General features: G+C 40.4%; 1 protein-coding gene across 1 annotated transcript in view; it reads right to left on the bottom strand.

Annotated features, from left to right (window-relative positions):
- Positions 1-7,101: 7,101 nt before the first annotated feature.
- Positions 7,102-19,834, bottom strand: part of Kcnh8 (potassium voltage-gated channel subfamily H member 8) — a 458,944-nt gene continuing 446,211 nt past the window's right edge. Inside the window, exon 16 of the mRNA XM_075978951.1 lies at positions 7,102-8,332. Within this exon, the coding sequence (XP_075835066.1) occupies positions 7,673-8,332 (660 nt within the window). The 3' untranslated portion in view covers positions 7,102-7,672. The remainder of the gene's footprint in view (positions 8,333-19,834) is intronic.

Below are 19,834 nucleotides of genomic sequence, written 5' to 3'. Positions count from 1 at the left end.
TCCTCATCTATGGATGCAGTTCACAGCTACCGAGAGTTTATAAGTGTAAGGTCCTGTCAGATAGTGTTTTTCACCTAGTCCTCCCAGCTTCTCCAACCGCCGGCTCTTACAGGCTTTCTCCCTTTCTTCTGTGATAGACTGTGCACCTTGAGCTAAGGGAAGTGATGTCCTGTTTGTGGCTAATCTCGCCACTGACTGTACTGCACCAATAGTTTTCTGAAGAGGTCTGAGAGCCACACTCATTCACAGCCCTGTTCATGATACCCAACTCCCTATGGCGCCTGGATCTCTGTGGTACATAGTGACCTTCTGCAGTGATAAAAATCACTCAGTGGGTCTTCCCTCTCCTGCTTTTCCTCACTGCTTTCCAACCAAGGTTTTCTGATGTCATCCCTTAAATCATTTCACCAAAATCTTGAGAATATGCTTCTAGGGAAACACAAATTGTATCTCAGAGATGAAGGAAGAAAGTGTCTAAGAAACCAAGTAGTCAAGCAGTAGAAATGAGCACTCACTTCATCTCTGAAGTTTCCAGACTTGAGAAGAAAATGGTTTACTTCATTTTACATGTCACAGTCCATCATCAAGGGAAACAAAGGCAGGGAATCAAGACACAAGCTTGAAGCAAAAACCACTGAGGAATGCATACTGGTCTACTCAGCTACATTATATACACACACATATATATGGCTACAATTATTTATATATATATATATATATATATATATATATATATATATATATTTATATAAATAGGTTCCCATACCTAGGAATGGTGCTTTCCACAGTGGGCTAGGTGTGCATCGTTAATGACCAATCAAGTAATTCTCCATAGAGTTGCCCATAGGACAGTTTGATGGGAACAAGGATGTTCTCTCTTCCCAGGTGTGTCAAATTGACAACCATGATTAGTTAGTCATTCTACTCTGTAAAGGATTATCATGGCAGGAACCTGAGTAACATTAAAAAAAAGTATTTTTTTTTTTATTTTCGAGACAGGGTTTCTCCGTAGATTTTTTGGTTCCTGTCTTGGAACTAGCTCTTGTAGACCAGGCTGGCCTGATAGAAGAATACTTTCTGTATAATACGCTGTCAGAGTATGTTACATAAGGAGGTGGCCCTTTGTTCTGGCTGCCCAGCTAGCTTACACCCAAAATAACCACACAGAAATTGTATTAAATAAATCACTGTGTGACCCATTAGCTCTAGCTTTCTATTGGCTAACTCTCACATCTTGATTTAAGCCATTTCTAATAATCTGTATATTACCACGAGGTCGTGGCTCACCAGGAAAAATTCAGCACGTCTAACCTGGAGGCTCTATGGCATCTTTCCCACTCTGCTTTCTTCCTCCCAGAATTCATTTCTGTCTTTTCCACATACCTAAATTTTGTCCTATCAAGCCAAGCAGTTTCTTTATTAATTAACCAATGAAAGCAACACACAAACAAAAGGACCTCCTACACCAAGAGTGTACTGTCTCTCTAGTCAGATCTCATGTGGCATGTATTTTCTGTGTATGTGGTCAGATTAGTAAGGTGTTGCTGTTCTGAATGACAGTTCTGTTATGGCAGACAGTGGTATAGTTAGTTATACATTGAAACCTGAAGCTCTGATGTCTGAGTAAAGCAATTATTTGACACAAACACAAGTGAAGCTTTGGAACTACTACTTTCAGTCTTGGGTACTTGATGTCACAAGATCTACAGTGGTGATCTTACGCTACAGTCAACCACCATTCTTCTCTCAAGCTCAGCCTCATGAGCCATCCTAGGACAGTACTTTGATAAACATGTTCTTGGCCTACATTGCAGAAATAGGACAGATGGTGGGTCAGAAGTGGATTCTAATTAGAGGACATGCGACAGGCCCCATCTCTCAAAATGGTTTAAAATAAAGAATAGTTCAAGGAGAAAGTGATGAGTATTCAGGAAGAAACTGGTGAGCAGCTTATGATAGAGACACCATTACTATGCACAAGTTCCTCCTGTCTAACATCCCTTTCAGTTGACATCTCCTGTCTATGATGAAGTGGTATTTTATATATGGGGCTCAAGTTCCACTTGAGTATCAGAAGACAGAGGTGACTATTTGATTGGACTCCACAGGTAGTCTGATTAGAGTACCAAGAGATATCATCACTTATTTTGGGCAACAGGTTGCCAAGACAACATTCAGGAATGGAGATGCTAATTTTTCAACACGACTACAAAAGTTATCCAGGGGCCTAATAGACCTTGGGTGCATGGGCTATGTGGTTGCAGTGGCAACAGGCAGCTTTCTGAGCAGGACAGTCAGGTATGCACCTCTCAGCACTGTTCAGCCATGGCCTGCCTGTTGAGCTCTGGAATAATTCTCTCTTTTGATGATAAACCACAGTGAAAGAGAGAACTATAGCTAGAGTTCATGGGCAGTGTCCAGGCGGGTATGACACTCTTTATCCTAAAGGAAATTCCTAAATAAAATAGTTCTTTCAATTAATTTGTTCTCAAAAATAAAAAGCATGCACACACTTTCAAGTTTCATTTTCTTCCAATTTATTCATTGTTATGTTCACTTATATCACACATTTTTTAGTTTTTTGATTGATGAGAGAGAGAAAGAGAGAGAGAGAGAGAGAGAGAGAGAGAGAGAGAGAGAGAGAGACTAGAGATTTAGTCAGCTCTAGCATCAAATTCCCTCAAGTCCCAGAATCTGCTCTCTGTATGGAGGAACTTAAACCAGAAGGAAACAGCTCAAGAGGGAAATGTTTTACCTTCAAGGTGTATTTTGATCACCTGTTCTTTTTTCCTTTCTTTTTATAATGCACTGCATATTAATCACCGGAAAGAACAGGTGTGGATATAGGGGTTCTCTCCCTTATTGGCTTGCCTTAACATCTTTAAAGAACTATTTATTCAGAGCTCTGCTGAAAGATGAAACCCAGAGGAATAGTTCTTTCTGGACACTAGGTGCATGGAGTGATATTTTACTCATCCCTTCTGGAGGAACCCACTGGCTCCTGGGGGTTGCAGGAGCTTGGAAGGCTTCCCTGTGAAGTGGAGAGGGGTGATGGCACTTAGCACTGAAAACTTCTGTGCAGATTTTCTTATGGCTATGGTAGTGGGTATGACTCCCATGCATGTATAACTTCTGAAGCAACAGCAAATATCTTAAGAGAAATTTCGAAATGGGCAAATAGCAAAAATGACTTGTGTTATGGAGCCCATTTCTGTTAATGAGTAAATCCCACAAGTATTTATGAAACTGTAAAGAGGTTTACAAGATACAGCTTGCTCAAATAAACCCACAACCCATGGTAAGGAGACTGGGGCAAGTGAGATATATTTCTTTTATCTTTGTTGCCTCCATTACAAATTTTGTTATTAAAAGGTGAATGTTGACCTGGGTGCCGGCACTGTTAAGGGCCCATGGTGGTTTGAAAATTGTCTTCTGACCTATGGAGAAAAGACAAGTTTCAGTCTCGTATTTCAGACATTGGCCTAAGGCAGGGAACAGAGGATAGGAGAGGACAGAAGGAAGCCAGAGGGAAAGGGAAAAGAGAAGGACAAAAAGGGAGAAAGGGGAAATCCAGGAGAAGCTGGGGAGGAGACAGCTGGAGGCCAGGAAGAGTAGATGAGTACAGAGGGAGGGAGAAACCCAGATGGCAAAGGGAAGGAAAGTGGGAGAGGACCTGGAGTGAGTAAGTCAGCATTTTCTGAGAGTTCATTGTATGCCAACTGGTGGGCTCCCACTTAAACTGCTTCTGTAAATTTCAGAGGTGCTGCACATTAGATGTGCCCACGTTTTATTATTATTATTATTTACATTTATTATTATTATTTTTATTTATTTTTTTTTCGAGACAGGGTTTCTCTGTGGTTTTGGAGCCTGTCCTGGAACTAGCTCTTGTAGACCAGGCTGGTCTCGAACTCACAGAGATCCGCCTGCCTCTGCCTCCTGAGTGCTGGGATTAAAGGCGTGCACCACCACCGCCCGGCAGGCCCACGTTTTAGAAGCTCAGCTGTGTCGAATAACTGCCTGAGATCATGCATCCAGGACCATCCAGAATGTATTTCGAAGAATGTATGTCTGAGAAATACATGATTTGATGAAAGTTGGAAACTAACTTACTTTGGAACTAAGCAAGCTAATGCAGAATGCAGATACAGACTCATGACTCTTTCATGGATTTAAATGCTGGTCCATTTATATACACATCAGTAAAATGTAAACTTGTAATTCAGTAGAGTTTAGACTAGTATTTGTTAATTTTTACTATATGTTAGTCTCTCAGGGAGCTCGCCAAGTGCCAAATTCCTCAGACTTCAACTAAAGGCTCTGACTTGGAGCCAGATGTTCAATGATTCAAATACACTAGCTCACATCTGACAGCCTAGAACATTCAGAACAGTACTATTCTGTCAAACAGCCAGTCTTTGAAGAGGACACTTTACCTATTGCACGTAATAACAAGCTCTATTTATAAGAAACTTCAATAGCAGAAAATCCTTCTTACATTGAACAAATAGATCTCACATAATCTGTCTGGTTTACTTAAACAGAACTGCATGTAGAAGACTAGAAGATTTAAGTTCCCATTATCATATTTCTTTTTTAAAGGTGTATTGTGTGTGTGCACACGTGAGCATGTGTGTACACATATGTGTATACCTGAGGAAGCTGGAGGAGAGTATGCGATTCCCTGGAGCTGGAGATAAAGGTGATTGTGAAATACCTAGTATAGATCGTAGTAATTGAACTTGGATCATCGGAAAAAACAGCAAGTGTTCTCAGGAGACCCCTTTCATTTTTTAAAATAAATTTTTTTCCTGAATATTATTTTTAAGACAATTAACTTGGTAAGGAAAGTAACTACTTATGTTCCTTGTAGATCTGAGACTTGTTCCTCAGCACCTCTGATGGGACGATGGACTCTGTGTTCTTGCTGGGCAGTTGTCCTTAGGGAACCTCACACTAGAGAAGATGAGACTTCTCATTTCCTGTAGCAACATCATGGTGCGCATGGCCCAAATGAAACAAACTACCTTAGTCAGTGCTGCCTCAGATGTGGAAGATTCCTGTGTGTCAAGGTGGAGGAGAGGTTGCGCCGAAGAGGAAGGCGTTCTCCAGGTAGGCCCCACTAGGAGCCCTGCCAGTTCTGAGGTTCTGCTTGCTTCTATTTAGTTGCAATTCTATGCTGGCATGAGCTGTTTCTTAAGCCACTAAAATCGACTGTGAGGAGAGAAGGTGCTGTATAGAAAAATACCACATGCTTCCAAACACGTCACTAGACATCTCAAATCCTTAGAGACTACTTCGTATCTGTTCACCTACTTAGAAAGACAGGAGCAAGTATTTACTCATAGATTTAAGAGGAAATTAATTACTTATAAATTTTAAAAGGCAGCAGGGGTCAATGTGGATGTGAAGCATCTGAAGTGATCATTTGAGTATATGTTCTGAAATTTAAAACAGTGTGATAAGGAAAATTAAAAAGAACTTATTCCAATTATTTCTTTTAAAATAGGGATAATGATGACTATTTCTGTTGTTTGGTGATCATATGAGAGAGCATAGCACATGTTAATTTCTAAACATCTCTTGTATACAGTCAGCACCAGAGAAGAGATGTCACTCTCTGTACTTGGAATCAGTGAGAGTCTTGCTGATTTGTCACGTGGCTCTTCACGAACCTTTGGTTTAGTGAACTCCCTTTGAATAGCACTGAAAATGATGAGATAAGTAGAGAGAAGAAGCAGGGAGTGCGCAAATGAGTACATGAAATCTGCATGGATGCTCTTTCCTCAGCTTCCCCCAAACCTAAGAAGAACTCAAGATTGAATGTGTGAAGGATAGACCATCTCAGGCTTTGGGTAGGTTGCTTAATTCTGTGCTCTTTTCTTTTTTTTCTTTATTTTTAAAAAGATTTCTTGTTATGTATATGGTGTTCTGCGTGCAGGTACACCAGCACAACAGAAGAAGGCACCCGATACTTTTATAGATGGTTGTGAGCCACCATATAGTTGCTGGGAATTGAACTCAGGACCTTTGGAAACGTAGTTAGGAGTCTTAACCCCTGAGCCATCTCTCCATTCACTGACTCCGGCCCCCACACACATTGTTTTCTTAAAAGTTCTTTTTTGGTTCTGCTGCTCTAGCCAGGCTTAAGGTCACAAATCACACCAGGAACCTCAGCTCATTTTGATATTTTTTTTAATGATGAAATTCTGCATGGTTTATCTTCTGTGATGGGTATAAAACCAGAAGAGCTCCATAATATGGACTTAAAGGGAAATTGGAGAGGATGAAGTCCTCAAACAGAATGTGCAGCTTAAACAAAGGTGCTTACATCATTGCCAAACATAGCATTGTAATTTTCATGTTGGTGTGTGTGAAGGACTGAAAACATTCTGGGTTCTAGCTGTGAGCATCCTAGCCATGTAACCTCGTGTTTCCTTTCTCCTGCCACACACACACAGCATCTCCTGTGTAGCTATCAGTTCCGTGTGGAGCTTTAACTTCAAAGGTTCAATGCCGCCCTAAGTTGAACAAGTATCTTGAGCCATTTAAGTGAATACTGTGCCCATCAGTCACAGTCCAGAAGTCTTTGTCTCCTTTGGACATTACTCCATGGCCTCTCCTAAAATGGGGAACCAGGGTAGGACACGCTAATATTTTTGAACCCTAAGTGACTTAATGTAGGTTGTGATCACATATTATACAAAGCTTGAGCTCTTACAGCACAGAATACAATGCTGGGGTCCACAGAATGGCATGAGTTAGCAGCAATGAGGGGTCCTCTCCACAAACAGACCAAACCTCATGGACTTCACGCTGAGTCCATGTTTCTATTTTGTTAAGAAAATATGATCCCACTGTCCTTTCGTAGCCCAGAAGTGTGAAGGTGCATTATTTTTACTGTTTTCTAAACTGCATGCAGATAAAAGGGGATTCTTTTCGAAACTACAACCTCTTAATTATAATTTTTGATTTACTATACATAACCATAGTGCATTTCTTGTTAAAACACAAAGCTTTTTTTTTTTACCAAAATGAAAAGAAAACAGTTGTTTCTTTATAAATAGTTTAAGTAGTTTAAATACATATCTCATAACAAGATTATAAAAATAATTTTTTAATAAATAAAGACGTATTCATTTACATGGCAAATAATGTGCAGCTAGCTAAGCACTATAGGCCACCAGTTCTATTTTACTGATTGTCTAGGAGATGACATGCAGTGATAATTGTTCCTCTGCCTTCAAAAAGGGGAAAATAGATCAGCAGGAGCCATGCACGCAAGGCTAACCATGCTATGGATATTGTTCAGAAATGACAATCAGGAAAAACCTTTGCTGCACTTCACAAAAGCCACTTACTTCAAAACTGGTTCCCAAAGTCTTTGTCTGGGATTTCTATCTACTCAGACCCTCAGGGTCTTTGATTATCCAAAGTCTGCCAAACAGACTAGTAAATTAATACTTGTACAGAAAAAGGGTTGATTCTTCTAAGATCTAGAAATTGTTTGCTACAGTATAGAGGTGGTTCTGCCTTTGCCTGGCTCCCTGACCTCTTTTCTGCAGAATTCCCAACATTGCTTTCGCTCCATGCCTACTAGAGGCCCAAAAGGCAAACTAGAGCTGTCCTGCAGCAGCCGTCTGACATCGAAAGCTGCCACTAGGTGCTGATATCATACATTTATGGCTTTGCTGTCCTTTGCTTCTACTGTGCTTGTGATAACTTCCACTGGAAAGTTCTCCAATGGTTCTGTAGACGCTTCTCGGTTCCAAGAGCCTGGTAATTTTTCCAAACTGAAGGAACTCACAGGTCTGTGGGTGATGCTGCCTTCTTCTGATCTACTTGGGAGAACTAGGTGCAAGGATGTTTCTGAAGAGGAGCAGACAGAGGAGGAGAGACTGGCTGAGATGGACTGCAAAGGTGTCAGCGTGGTATCAGAATGGGGGGAGATGCACCTTAGGAACTGCAAATGACCTTCCTGGATAACGTGGCAGTGGTTTGGAGAATGAAGCAGTTCACTATCTGCTGGGGTTTGCTCATGAGTTTCAGTTCGTTGAGGGCTGTCGCACAAAGAGGAGGGATCCACACTCCAGATGTCAGAGGTGGCACTACCATGATAAAGTTGTGCTCCACCTGCCTGAAAATGCAGGCAGGGCTGGTGAGCACTCCAGCTCACCCTAGTTTGTAAGCTTTCTCTGGAAGAACACATCGGAGTGGGATGCAGAGAGCAAACTCTTGATGGTTGCTGAGGTGACAAGATATTTTCCAGAAGTTGAATGATGTTCCTCATATCTTTCCCTAGTTGGGAAACCTCCTGAGCCAATGTTGTCACCTGTGTGGAGAAAGCAAAGCCATCAACAATGATCACAGGTACAGAGCGTTGGAAGGTTTCAGAGCACTGAAGACAGAAGGGAAATTTCTTAGTAAGAGGGGCACTCCAACTTAGAGCTAACCAAGCGCAAGGTGAGTGAGTGGATTTATATGCTGACCTTGCAGAGATGAGTGTGCTTAGGGGTCTTAATCATCAGCTGGGATATCATTGCAAAGAATTGGAGAGGTTCTGTGGCCTTGAACACCAATGACAGCTTCCACTCTCTAAAAGCGGAAGAAATACAGACAGGTACACAGATATCACCCAACGATCAATCCAGAGGGCAGATACCAAGTGCAAAGCACCAGACACATTGAGCCTCTGTTCAGTGTGGGGACTGCACAGCAGCTCTCTAGCTTGACATTTTCTAGGGGGGCTGAGGTCTTGTGCCTAGAGGTCCAGAAGCAAAGGGACCTTCAAGAAGTAGAAGGTGCTGAGACCTCTTACCAGATTTTCTGTTAAGAGAATTCTTGGGAAAAATGAAAGTTACCAAATGAGATGAAGAGAAAGAGACTGTGAAGTGGCTAACGAGAAGCAAGCACTGTGAACACCCAAGTTCCCTGGGATCTCCCAGCTAACTAGCTTATCCTTCAGTGTAGCCCAGATTGCACTGTGTCTGCTTCACTCAATGTAGAGGTGAATCACTTTGCACTTATCCGTTTCTCAAAGGAGACACAGTTCCTTAAACGCAAAAACCACAGACAAGTATTCATTTAAAACACAATAAAATCCATTGACAGAGTTGTTTTCTTAACATTAGATTTAGACTAAGGTAACAGCAACAAAACCTCAGAGTCCACTGGAAGGCTGACTGTGGTTCCAATCTGAGGTTTCTGAAGGAAGTTTGTATCATCTCAAACAGGGTAAACACAAATTTCCACTCTTTGAATTATCCAGCACTCACAATCTTGTAATGCATTGCCATCTCTACTTTAATACCTTATATCTTATGATAGTGTTGCTGTTATTTGATTTTACCATCACAACCCACAAATGTCTCAGTTGAAGCCCTAGAACACCATCAGCACCCAAACAGAACAGTCAGTTTCAACATCCATGCTACCAAAATAAAGACTGCTGCTTGGGACGGGTTTCTCTCTCTCTCTCTCTCTCTCTCTCTCTCTCTCTCTCTCTCTCTCTCTCTCTCTCTCTCTCTCTCCCCCTCCCCTCTCTCTCTCTCTCTCACACACACACATTCAAAAATTATCTATATAATCCAGTCTTTGTGCAAATGTGCATTTTATGATGGATATACCCTTTAAATCTCTTACTCTCCCTCTTCTCTCCCCAGTCAGTTCCTTTTGTTTGCTTAGACAACTTTATTTTCATTGTCTACACATTCCTAATTCATCCAATCCACTTCTGGTGAGAGCGTTCTGAAGCCAGCTCTCCTTTGCAGTCCAAACAGGAGGTGGAACTGCTCATCTTAAGCATTTAGAAATGTCTAGAAAGAAGTCATTCTGTGGTTCAGGCCACCAGCTGTTAACATAGTGGCTGAAATTTCAAGACCCAAACTCTTTGTGTTGGTATGAAACTGTAGGGAAGCAAATAGATGTTTCTCTCATTTGTCTTCTGTGGATCTGCAACTTCTGGAAATGGAACAGTTCCTACCAATCTCCCTGTGGAGAGGAAGGGTGAGTATAAAGGACCTGGCAGTTTCTCCAGTTCTGCATGTGTGGCTCACACCACTCAGTGTGACAGAATCCCTGTCCCACAGATGAGCTGATGGTTCTGTAGAATCCTCAGCTCCACTACCAGCGTTTTAGGATATATTCTGCCACCAAATGGAATTATTGAAAGGACATCTGAACAGCTCTCTCTGTGGTCAGTGAGCCCATTTCCGAATCAAACTCATCTGAATTGGTGGATTAGCTGAGCTTTCAGACAGGATACCTAGGTGGTGGTTGGAAAGGAAATGGTCCCCAAACAGAGTGGCAGGACTAGGAGGTGTGGCTTTGGTGGAGTAGGCGTGGTCATGTTGGAGGAAGTGTGTCACTGTGGAGGTGGGCTTTGAGCTCTCATATGTGCTCAAGCCATACCGAGTACGACCAATCCCTTCCTCAAGATGTAGGAAGCTTGTGTAACATGAATGGGGGCCTGCTTGTTTGTTGGGGATTTTTGTCCTGCCCAGTTCCCCACAATCAGCAAGCCCCAAAGAAAATCACACATAGGTCTCCATAAATTATAAGCTGATTGGCCCATTAGCTCCAGTCTCTCATTGGCTAACTCTCACATCTTGATTAACTCATTTTTCTGATCTATGTTAGCCATGTGGCTTAGTACCTTTTTTCAGTGGGGCAGATCACATCCTGCTGCTTCAGTGGTCTGGGCAGGAGTGGGAGGAATCAACTTCCTCCTTCCCAGAATTCTTCTGTTCTCATTACATCATTTCTATTTCCTGTCTGGTTTTCCCGTTTATATTTCCTACCTGGCCAATCAGCGTTTATTTAAAACATGACTGACAGATTAAAGACAATTCTCCTGCAAGCTTGACTACATCTTCAGTACCTTGTCTGCCTGCATGCTGTCCTTCCTTCCATTGATGATATTGAACTAAACCTCTGAACTGTAAAGGAACCACCACCACAGTTAAATGTTTTCCCTTATGAGACTTGCTGTGATAGTGTCTCTTCACAGCAATAAAAACCCTAACTAAAATAGCCCACCTGACCTTTCATTCAGAACTGGATAAAGACAGAGAATTGGCAGACTGTTTTTAAACTTTAGGTATATTAGGCATTACAGAATTCAGTGAAAATTTTAACTAATATAATAATGCAACATTTTTATAATCAAACTAACCAAAAACATTAAGACAGGCACTGTTCAGTGTGTGAAACAGAAGACTGAGGCCCAGAAATAAATGTTTTATAAAAACGACAAGTGTTTGTGTGTGTGTATCTGTGTGTGTCTGTGTATGCATATGTGTGTGGTAACCTCAGAGACCAGAAGAGAGCATCAAATCCTTTGGAACTGGAGGTACAGGTGGTTATGAGCCCCTGACATAGGTGCTCGGAATTGAACTCCTATCCATTGCAATAGTCCATTGCTGTCTTTGTTGCTGAACCATCTCTTCTCCTCCCAGATGATGTTTTTAAGATTACTCATTTCATAAGAGACATGTTTGGTCTAGAACTCAGGCCTTATCTTTTGCTGCAGTATGTTATTGTGCTGATTCTAAAGGAGCTAGGAAGTGCCTGCTAATGTGTTTAGAATTCTCCACAGAGCACAGTGACACAGACCATTGCTCATGGATAAGATTTATATAGACTGTCAATTCAATATCAGATAAGCAAATAGTGTAATCTCAGGAAACAATTCCAGAATTATTAAACAGTAAATTCTCTTCAAAGAAAATTATATAAACAACAACAAAAGATTTGCTATAGGGTAAACACTATTATTCAGAATAAATGCATTTCTAGCTTTCAAAATGAAAATTTCCCTTTTATTCAGAGCTGTGTTCTTGACATCTAACTTACACTGTACAATCACGAAAACCTTGAGTCCATAAACTCTGAAGGGAACCCGTGGACTCCAGTGACTCCAGGAACATCAACACATATAACTGTTCCAAAAGGCAAATTACTGTCTTAGCTGGAACTAAAAACAACAGAGAAGTCAAGAAAAATAGAACTTTCAAGTGATGTGAGGGAAAATTTCCATCATTGTGTGCCCAGGGACACGCCCTGGGACCCTATTAAAGTTCCATGAGGGAAATAATCTCTTTTCAAGGACAAAGTCAGTTGCCACAGAAAGAGACAGCATCTCCTGAAGGCGGAAACAAGGATGACACTGACGGGGGCAGTGACTTCCACAGAAGACACAATACATTTTATTGCAGTGGTGTGTGCTGGCCCCTGCTGGGTTGCTGAGTCTATTCTAAGATACAGAAGACAGTAGCTTTGATCAAGCATAAGAAACAAAGAGTTTATTTTTTGAACGTGGTAGAATTCAAGTCGCCACCTGATTAAGAAAAATAGAATTGCCGATGAAGACTGTTGAGGCTGCTTTCTGTGTGGGATTGTCCAGTTACAGAGCTGTGTCTTCAGCATAGAACTTAGTGCCAGAGCACTGTGAAGTGAAGTAATACAGTCAAAAAATCATCTTGACCAGACAAAGGCAAGTTTTCTTCTTACCCCAACAGCAACCTAAAACCCTTATATTTTTGTCACTCATATTAGAAAACATAAGGGTCTTCCTAAGCCCCACCTCTTTTCTATCATATTTGTTTTTGTTTTTGTGAAACTTTGTACATTAGGAGGCTATGTCGATGTGGACTTCTGATTAAGGTAGAGAGAATGTATAAAATGAACATTATTTGATGTGTATTCTCCATATGTATGTTTTTGTCCATTCACTTTTTCTTTTTTCATTCTTCCTCTTCCTTCCTATTCTTTGTCCCCCTCTTTCTTCTCCTGGATGAAAATCCAGCAGTCTTGAATTTAAACCTGTTGGCCAAAGCAGCTCACCATCACCATCTTTCCAGCAAAGTGCTCACACTAACATTTCCTTTTTTCTCCAAGTCCCATCAGAAAAAGGGAGGGAGAAAAGAACTATCTGTGCTCCCAAGAGACTCAGTTCTCTACTCCTGCACCAGAGCATCCAAAGATTCCCCTCTTTTATTTTTGTGCCAGGATCATGCATTAAAGTCTCGGTTCACTAGGACCGGGAAGGAATGTTGGAAATGTCTCTACTGTTCCGCAGACATCCCCTCTTGTTACACAGCATAGGGCATCAAACTTGCCCAGAGCGATGATCCACACACTGCATTGACCTTGACACACACTGAAGAAAGGAACCACCAATTTACCACACTTCCTTATTTCACTCACGTCCAGGATTCCTTAGAACTTCTCTTTCCTTGTTGGCCTATATTTCTAAAGTACATTGTTTACTACTGTTGTGTTTAATCAGCTCCACTGATGCATTTTTACCTGTCTCCCTCCTTCCACTGCATAATTTTCCCAGAAGTACTATGATGTAGGACCTAAATAATACATACATACATATGAATCTCACATGCTTAACTACACACACACACACAAAATCCCATGCTTAACTATAACCAAACAGTACATTCCCTGATCACCTTTCTTTGTCCAACTGAAACCTTGTGTCCTTTGCCTACCACCCCATCCTCCCAGTTCATGGTAGCCCAATCGGCTCTCAGTTCCTGTAGTTAATACCCAGTTCTACAGAATTGCATCCTTTGGATAACCCCTCTTGTTCTCTGTCCTGTTGGTGAATCTCTAGGTGGTGTTAAGCTGTGTGCACATGGCTCCTGGCAGCTTTCTTACTGTGATGTTGGCAGGCATGGCCTTGAAGGGGAAGATGAGAAATGCAATGGGATTCAGGTCTCAGTATATTCAATCATACAGTTTCACTTAGCTGAAGTAATTTTATAAAAAGATGTTTCCTTACAGGTTATCTGCCTTCCCATTCAATACAGGAAAAAAAATGTAAATGTTTGATTTTTTCCTGTTTGTCTTCTCAGAAAAAGATGGCAAACAATATACTACTGTATTCCTTCATAGAGTATACGTGCTTCAAAGTCTAACAAGGAGTCTGCTCATCTCTCCGTGTGAGTCTTTTATAAGAAATACATTGACTAGAGGTCTGGGGAACTTTTAAGGTCCAGAACTACCCCAAAACTACTAAGAATAGTTTCATCTATGGTAGAACCAAAGGAATGGTAGAACTTAGTATGTGTGAAGCATGTAGGTCTGAAGCTGGGAATTGAAAAATTTAAAATATTGCTTGGAAAAACCCTAGATACATAATGAGATCCTTAGTTCATGAATGAGAAGATCTTCAGATGAGAGTATTCCTCACTAAGGCTCATGGGCAATATACTTACTTCCAAAAATTGAGGAAACATCACAGGAAGAACCTAAGAGTTGTAGGCTAAGAGAGAAGTGTCATGAAGTGTTGTCTTCTTGATCTGACATGGCTGTTTTACATGGGAACACAGCAGTTGCTGGTCAAGACCAAAGTGAACTCACTCTTATTATTCTGCTAATTGGATATAGCATCAAACTGTCCTGTAAATTTGTCTATCTACCTGTAGAATAGTACAGATCTCAGAAGTCATGAGATTACATTTCTTTGGGCAGTGGATGGTGGTTAACACAGAAACTCACAGCTGTTCAGAGTGCAGAGAATAAACGTCAGCAGAGTCCTCAGTCACAAATGGGATATCAATATTACACTTCCTCCCAAGGCTCAAGGGCCATCATGAAAGAGTGTGCAGAAAGATTATAACAGCCAGAGGTCAGGGAGGACTCAAGAAAAGGAGTGTTTTTTTTTATTTAATGGGGCCTTCACACTCATGGATTCAGCAGCTTTGGGTGCCTGCATAAAACCAGTACAAGATCAAGTCATTCATCATTATAGCACAGAGCAGGAAGGTGTTGAGAAGATTGAGAAGAACTGTCCTCACTGGGGAGCAGAGGCCAGTAGGTAGCTTCTGGGGGAGGGAGGGTCACATTCTATCATGGAGCAGGAAGGTGTTGACAAGAACCCTCCTCACTGGGGAGCTGTGGACAGCTAGTAGCTGCTTAGGGAGGGACAGTCGGTTTTCTTTACGGGTATGGGTACTGGTAAGTGGACTATGCTCAAATGGATGTCCCCATACCCAGGATCATATGGGCAGTGTAAATTGAAGTTGAAGGGGATGAAATAAAAGAAGAGGACCTTATATAAGGGGCAGGAGGTAGAAGTGGATCTAGAAGTTAGGAGGAAGAATGGGGCTGAATAATTTTGAAATATGAAATTTTCAATTTTTTTAAATTTCAGCATGGTATGGGGAGGGGCTCACAAATTTCCACCCCATTTCAGGAACTATTAGCATGTCATGGCTGCTGGAGGAGGACAAGTTCTTTGGGATTGTGGCTACAGTAGGATGATACCATGGCAATGTATATATATGGGGAACACGGACTGGACTCAGTGGGTTAAATTCATATGTAAGTAAATAAATAATGGTGTGGATGAAGTTGGGAGGGAGATGAGATTTGATCAGTCATTCTGAGATTAGTTGAGACTAATGTGATCAAGATAGATTGTATACATGTATGAAATTTAAAATAATAAATAAAATAACATTACAAAAGAAAGCATACTCTCCTTTTTGTAGAAACAGATGTTTCTAAAGTTGGCACAAAGTCCTGGACTACCAAAGCTATCTTGAAAGAGGAGACTGAAAATTGAGGACACTTATCTTTCCATTTTGGAACTTGCTACAAAGCAAAGTAATAAAGACAGCAAAGAGCTGGGATACAGATAGACATAGTCAGCATAATATAATTTTGAGGCCAGAAATAGCTAGGTATGGTAGTACACACCTGCACTCCTTCCTCTCAGGGGACTGGAGCAGAAGGACCATAAGTTTGAGACTATGCTGAGTTTTCTAGAAAGACTCTAAGTAAAAAAAATTATGTTCTGAGGTAAACTGCAATAGTTAATCTTAATTGTCAGCTTTATTGGAGTTAGAATTGCAATAGAAATGATCCTTTGGTATGTTTATGTGTTTAAGTAGTTCTAGAAAAACTACTTAAAGAGAAAAGATCCATTTTACATGTGGCTGTCAGTGTCCTATGGACTTGAAACCCTGAGTGAATAGAAGAAGCAGGTTGAGCAACAGCATTAATTTCCTGAGCCTTTTGACTGTGAATGCAGTGTAATGGTCACCTCACTCAGTTGCTACTGTACCTTCCTCATGAACTCCAAACCAAACAAATGTCCCTTCTTAGCATGGTTTCTTGTCAGATATTTGGTTATAGCAACCAGAAGAGTAACACATGCACTAGTCATTACATTCATAATCCACTGATTTATGAACATCATTTTCAGGCCTCTCAGCTGGAAATAGTGTTTTGTACAAATGAGGCTAAATGCAAAACTCATACAATATATACAACTTAATCCAAAATAGATCAAAGGCACGAGCCCAAGAGACTACAGTATAAAATTCTGAGAAGAAAAGAGAGGAATAAATATTCACTACACTGGATTTCTCACAGATATGACTCCAAAAATATAAGAAGAAAAATGAAGACAGGTTGGCTTTCTCTACAATTAATACTCATGTGTTTCAGGGGAGTCAAATGTCAATCTACAAAATGAGAGGAGAAAATCAGAAACCATGTGCTTCATAAGGGATTTGGTTCTGTAAATCATAAAGAACTCTTGAGAGTTAATAATGAAAAGAGAGCCCAAATAAACTGGGGGAAAGTTGGAAAGTAACAGTTCTGAAAAGAAGAGAGATAAATGACCAAACCACAGGCAAGGATATAGTGTAAGTACCTGTTAGGAACCAAACAAAAGGAACCAGTATCCAGTTCTCTTGTATTCAAGAGGCCACCATACTTCACATTTGGTGTCTACATCCTCCATACATTCGTTAAGTTCACATACAAACTCCTATTGTAGATCTTTTTACCTGCTGTGGGACAATGGCCTTGTACTTTGTAAAGATTTGTCACCTGTACTTTAATAAAATTCTGGTTGGCTGATTAGATCAGGCTTCTTATTAACTAATTCTTACATCTTAAATTAGCCCATTATTCTTGTCTATGTTCGCCACATGGCTTGGTACCTTTTATCAGTGAGGCAGTCTCATCTTGCTTGTTCTGTGTTTGGCTTCCTCTGTGTCAGCTGTAGACTGACTCTTTCCTTCTCCCAGAATTCTCCTTTCTTTTGTCATGCCTCTACTTCCTTCCTGGTTGCCCTGCCTATACTTCCTGCCTGGTTACTGACCAATCAGCATTGTACATTATTGTGTTTTGTTTTTTTGAAATTTTTGACTGCAGAGAGACATTTGGTTCTGGGGACTGTTAAGCTAAACCAACACATATGCTTTAAAGGTATCTTAATTTCAAAATATAGGTCTAAGGATATATTGGTTTGGAAAAGAGGTTCTTCTTTTGTTTCCACAGAAGATAAGAATCTGTGGATCTCTTCCAGACTAATGTGGTTTGATGGACCAAGGCCACCCATGAACACCTCCAAAAATTACTTTGCTCAACAAAAAGAAGGAAGTAGTTTGGAGAGAACTATGCACAAATTCCCTAAATGATTGTTTATAAATGTCTGTTTACATTTAAATGTTGATATGCTGTAGAGATTTGCATTGGTATGGATCTTGCTTTATTGATACAAATTTAAGGTCAATTTTGTTATATGTATATTTCTGGTCTTGATTAAGATATTGTGTTTGTGCAGCTCATTTAGAAATGTAATGTATAATTAAGAAATATAGTTTAATAGATAATCATCTATAATAGTCAAGCTTGTAGTAATGTTAGTTAGGTTTTCTAGATATACAGAAATATATTTCAGTTAGACAGGTATTTTTCAAATCTTTCAGAGAGCTTCAGAATATGGCATTTAAAGGTTTTAATAACTTAGGACTTTTCATGACATGAGACACATCTGCTCTTGGCAGCACCAATTATGTCAAGAGGATGATGGACATTGAAGAGGTTCCTTATGGAGGTGGTTAGCCAGTTGGGCAAGAAACTACTCTTGCCTGGACTGCTTGATGTCATGCTGTATGAACTGGACTTGTAGGACCCACAGATAAAAGAAAGACTGCTGAACTTGAATAAAGGTAAGACTGTCCTTTGGGGTTTCTGATTCATTAAAGAGTCTCCAAGACATTCTGCAGGACACAGAAGAAAGTGACTGATGAACTGCCAATATAGGTGGAACTGTCTTTAAAATTTCCTGCTTCATGGAAAAGTCAGTTGGATACTATGGACCTGTGGGCTGAAGACTGGATGTACCAAAGATACAGAAGAACTTTGGGTGACTTTTCAGGCAGCAAGGTATCTCTTGTCATTTCTAGAGTTTTGAAGTTGCTTACAATACACTTTCTATACACTTTCTGTTAACTTAGGTAATATTATATCCTTCTAGGATTTTTGATGGAGTTAAAGAATAGATAGTTACAATTATAGTTTTCCTTAGTTATGATAAAAGATAAAATCGATATAAATATTGTAACTGTCATTTTGCTTGACACCTGTTTTTTATATGTAATTTTACTATGTAAAATTGAAACTTTTCTTTTTTATTTAAACAAAAGGGGAAAAGGTATGGGGAGGTCCTTCTGTTTATTTGTTGTTGTTATTGGTTAAAGAAACTTCTTTGGCCTATAACAAGGCAGAACTTAGTTAGGTGGAGAAAACTAAACCGAATGCTGGGAAAAAGAAGGCAGAGTCAGGGAGAAGCCATGTAGCCTTACTGAAGACAGATGCCAGAAATTTATCCGGTAAGCCACAGCCACATGGTCATACACAGATTAAGGGAGATGGGCTAGTTTAGGGTATGAGAGTTGGCCAGAAATACACTTAAGGTATTGGCCAAACAATTTGCAAATAATACAGTTTCTATGTGATTATTTTGGTGCAGCCTGGAACAAAACAGGCGGTCTCCACAACACTTACCCGCTAAGGGAAAAACAGTACAAGACCAGGGAAGACAGCCACCTTGTAGAAGAGAACGAGTGTGACCCTCAGCATTGGTTCCCTCCAGGGCAGCTTCTTTTTTTCAGAAGTGTTTATGTTTTGTGCTCAAGCAGTTTTTCCTTCAACACTGCTATGATGTCTTTCTGGGTCAGCCAGATTTGAGAAACTAGAGCACATGTAGCATTTACCTGAAACCCATTCAGAAATGTAGTGTTTCACTCTTACAGCCCATGGCCCCTGAAGTGACTTTTTATTGAAATTGTCAAAGAATTTTCACAGCTTCCCTGCACTATCAAGCATGGGCACTGAATCTAAAGCAGTTTAATACTGGTGCCTGCCCTACATCTTTAAAAATTTCCTCAAGTGTTCTGGGAAAAGAAGTTAGTGCCAATGTTGTGCCTTTTCTGACATTTAAAATGTATTTAATCAGTTAATTATGAAATGTACACAATGGAAACAATCTCATACCTATGTATGAATTATAAACATATAATTTATTTCATTGTATTCTTGTGTGTGCATGCATGTGTGTACATGTGTATGTATGTGAGTGTGTGCACGTGCACATGCAGGTACCCAAATTGACTAGAAGACAGCATCAAATCTTCAGGAGCTACAGTTTCAGGAGGCTATAAGGGTTCATGAGCTGCTAACATAGGTGGTGGGCACTGAACCCGGGTCCTCTGGAAGAGTATAAGTATTCTTAACCACTGAGTCATTGCTCCAGATCACCCTGTGTGCTAAATCTTAGAGCAAATATCAGATGCAGATTCATCAATGCTTTGGCTGTCACCTGGTGCCTGCAGTCTGCTCCACAGTCTCTATACCGTTGTCTGGCACTTTGGTAACAAACAAGAGTCATGCAGTAAATTCCACATTTACTACCAATACATTTCTTGCTTGAGAGTAACCAAAGTATAAAGTAAAAGTAAAACAATCAACCAGTTCAATCTACAAAAAGTAGGATTTATAAAAAGCAGAACCTTAGGTG

Source organism: Microtus pennsylvanicus, chromosome 7, assembly GCF_037038515.1.
Source record: "Microtus pennsylvanicus isolate mMicPen1 chromosome 7, mMicPen1.hap1, whole genome shotgun sequence".
Lineage (NCBI taxonomy): Eukaryota > Metazoa > Chordata > Mammalia > Rodentia > Cricetidae > Microtus > Microtus pennsylvanicus.
The sequence above is the reverse complement of the archived record's forward strand: the minus strand, read 5'-3'. Positions and strand labels throughout refer to the sequence as shown.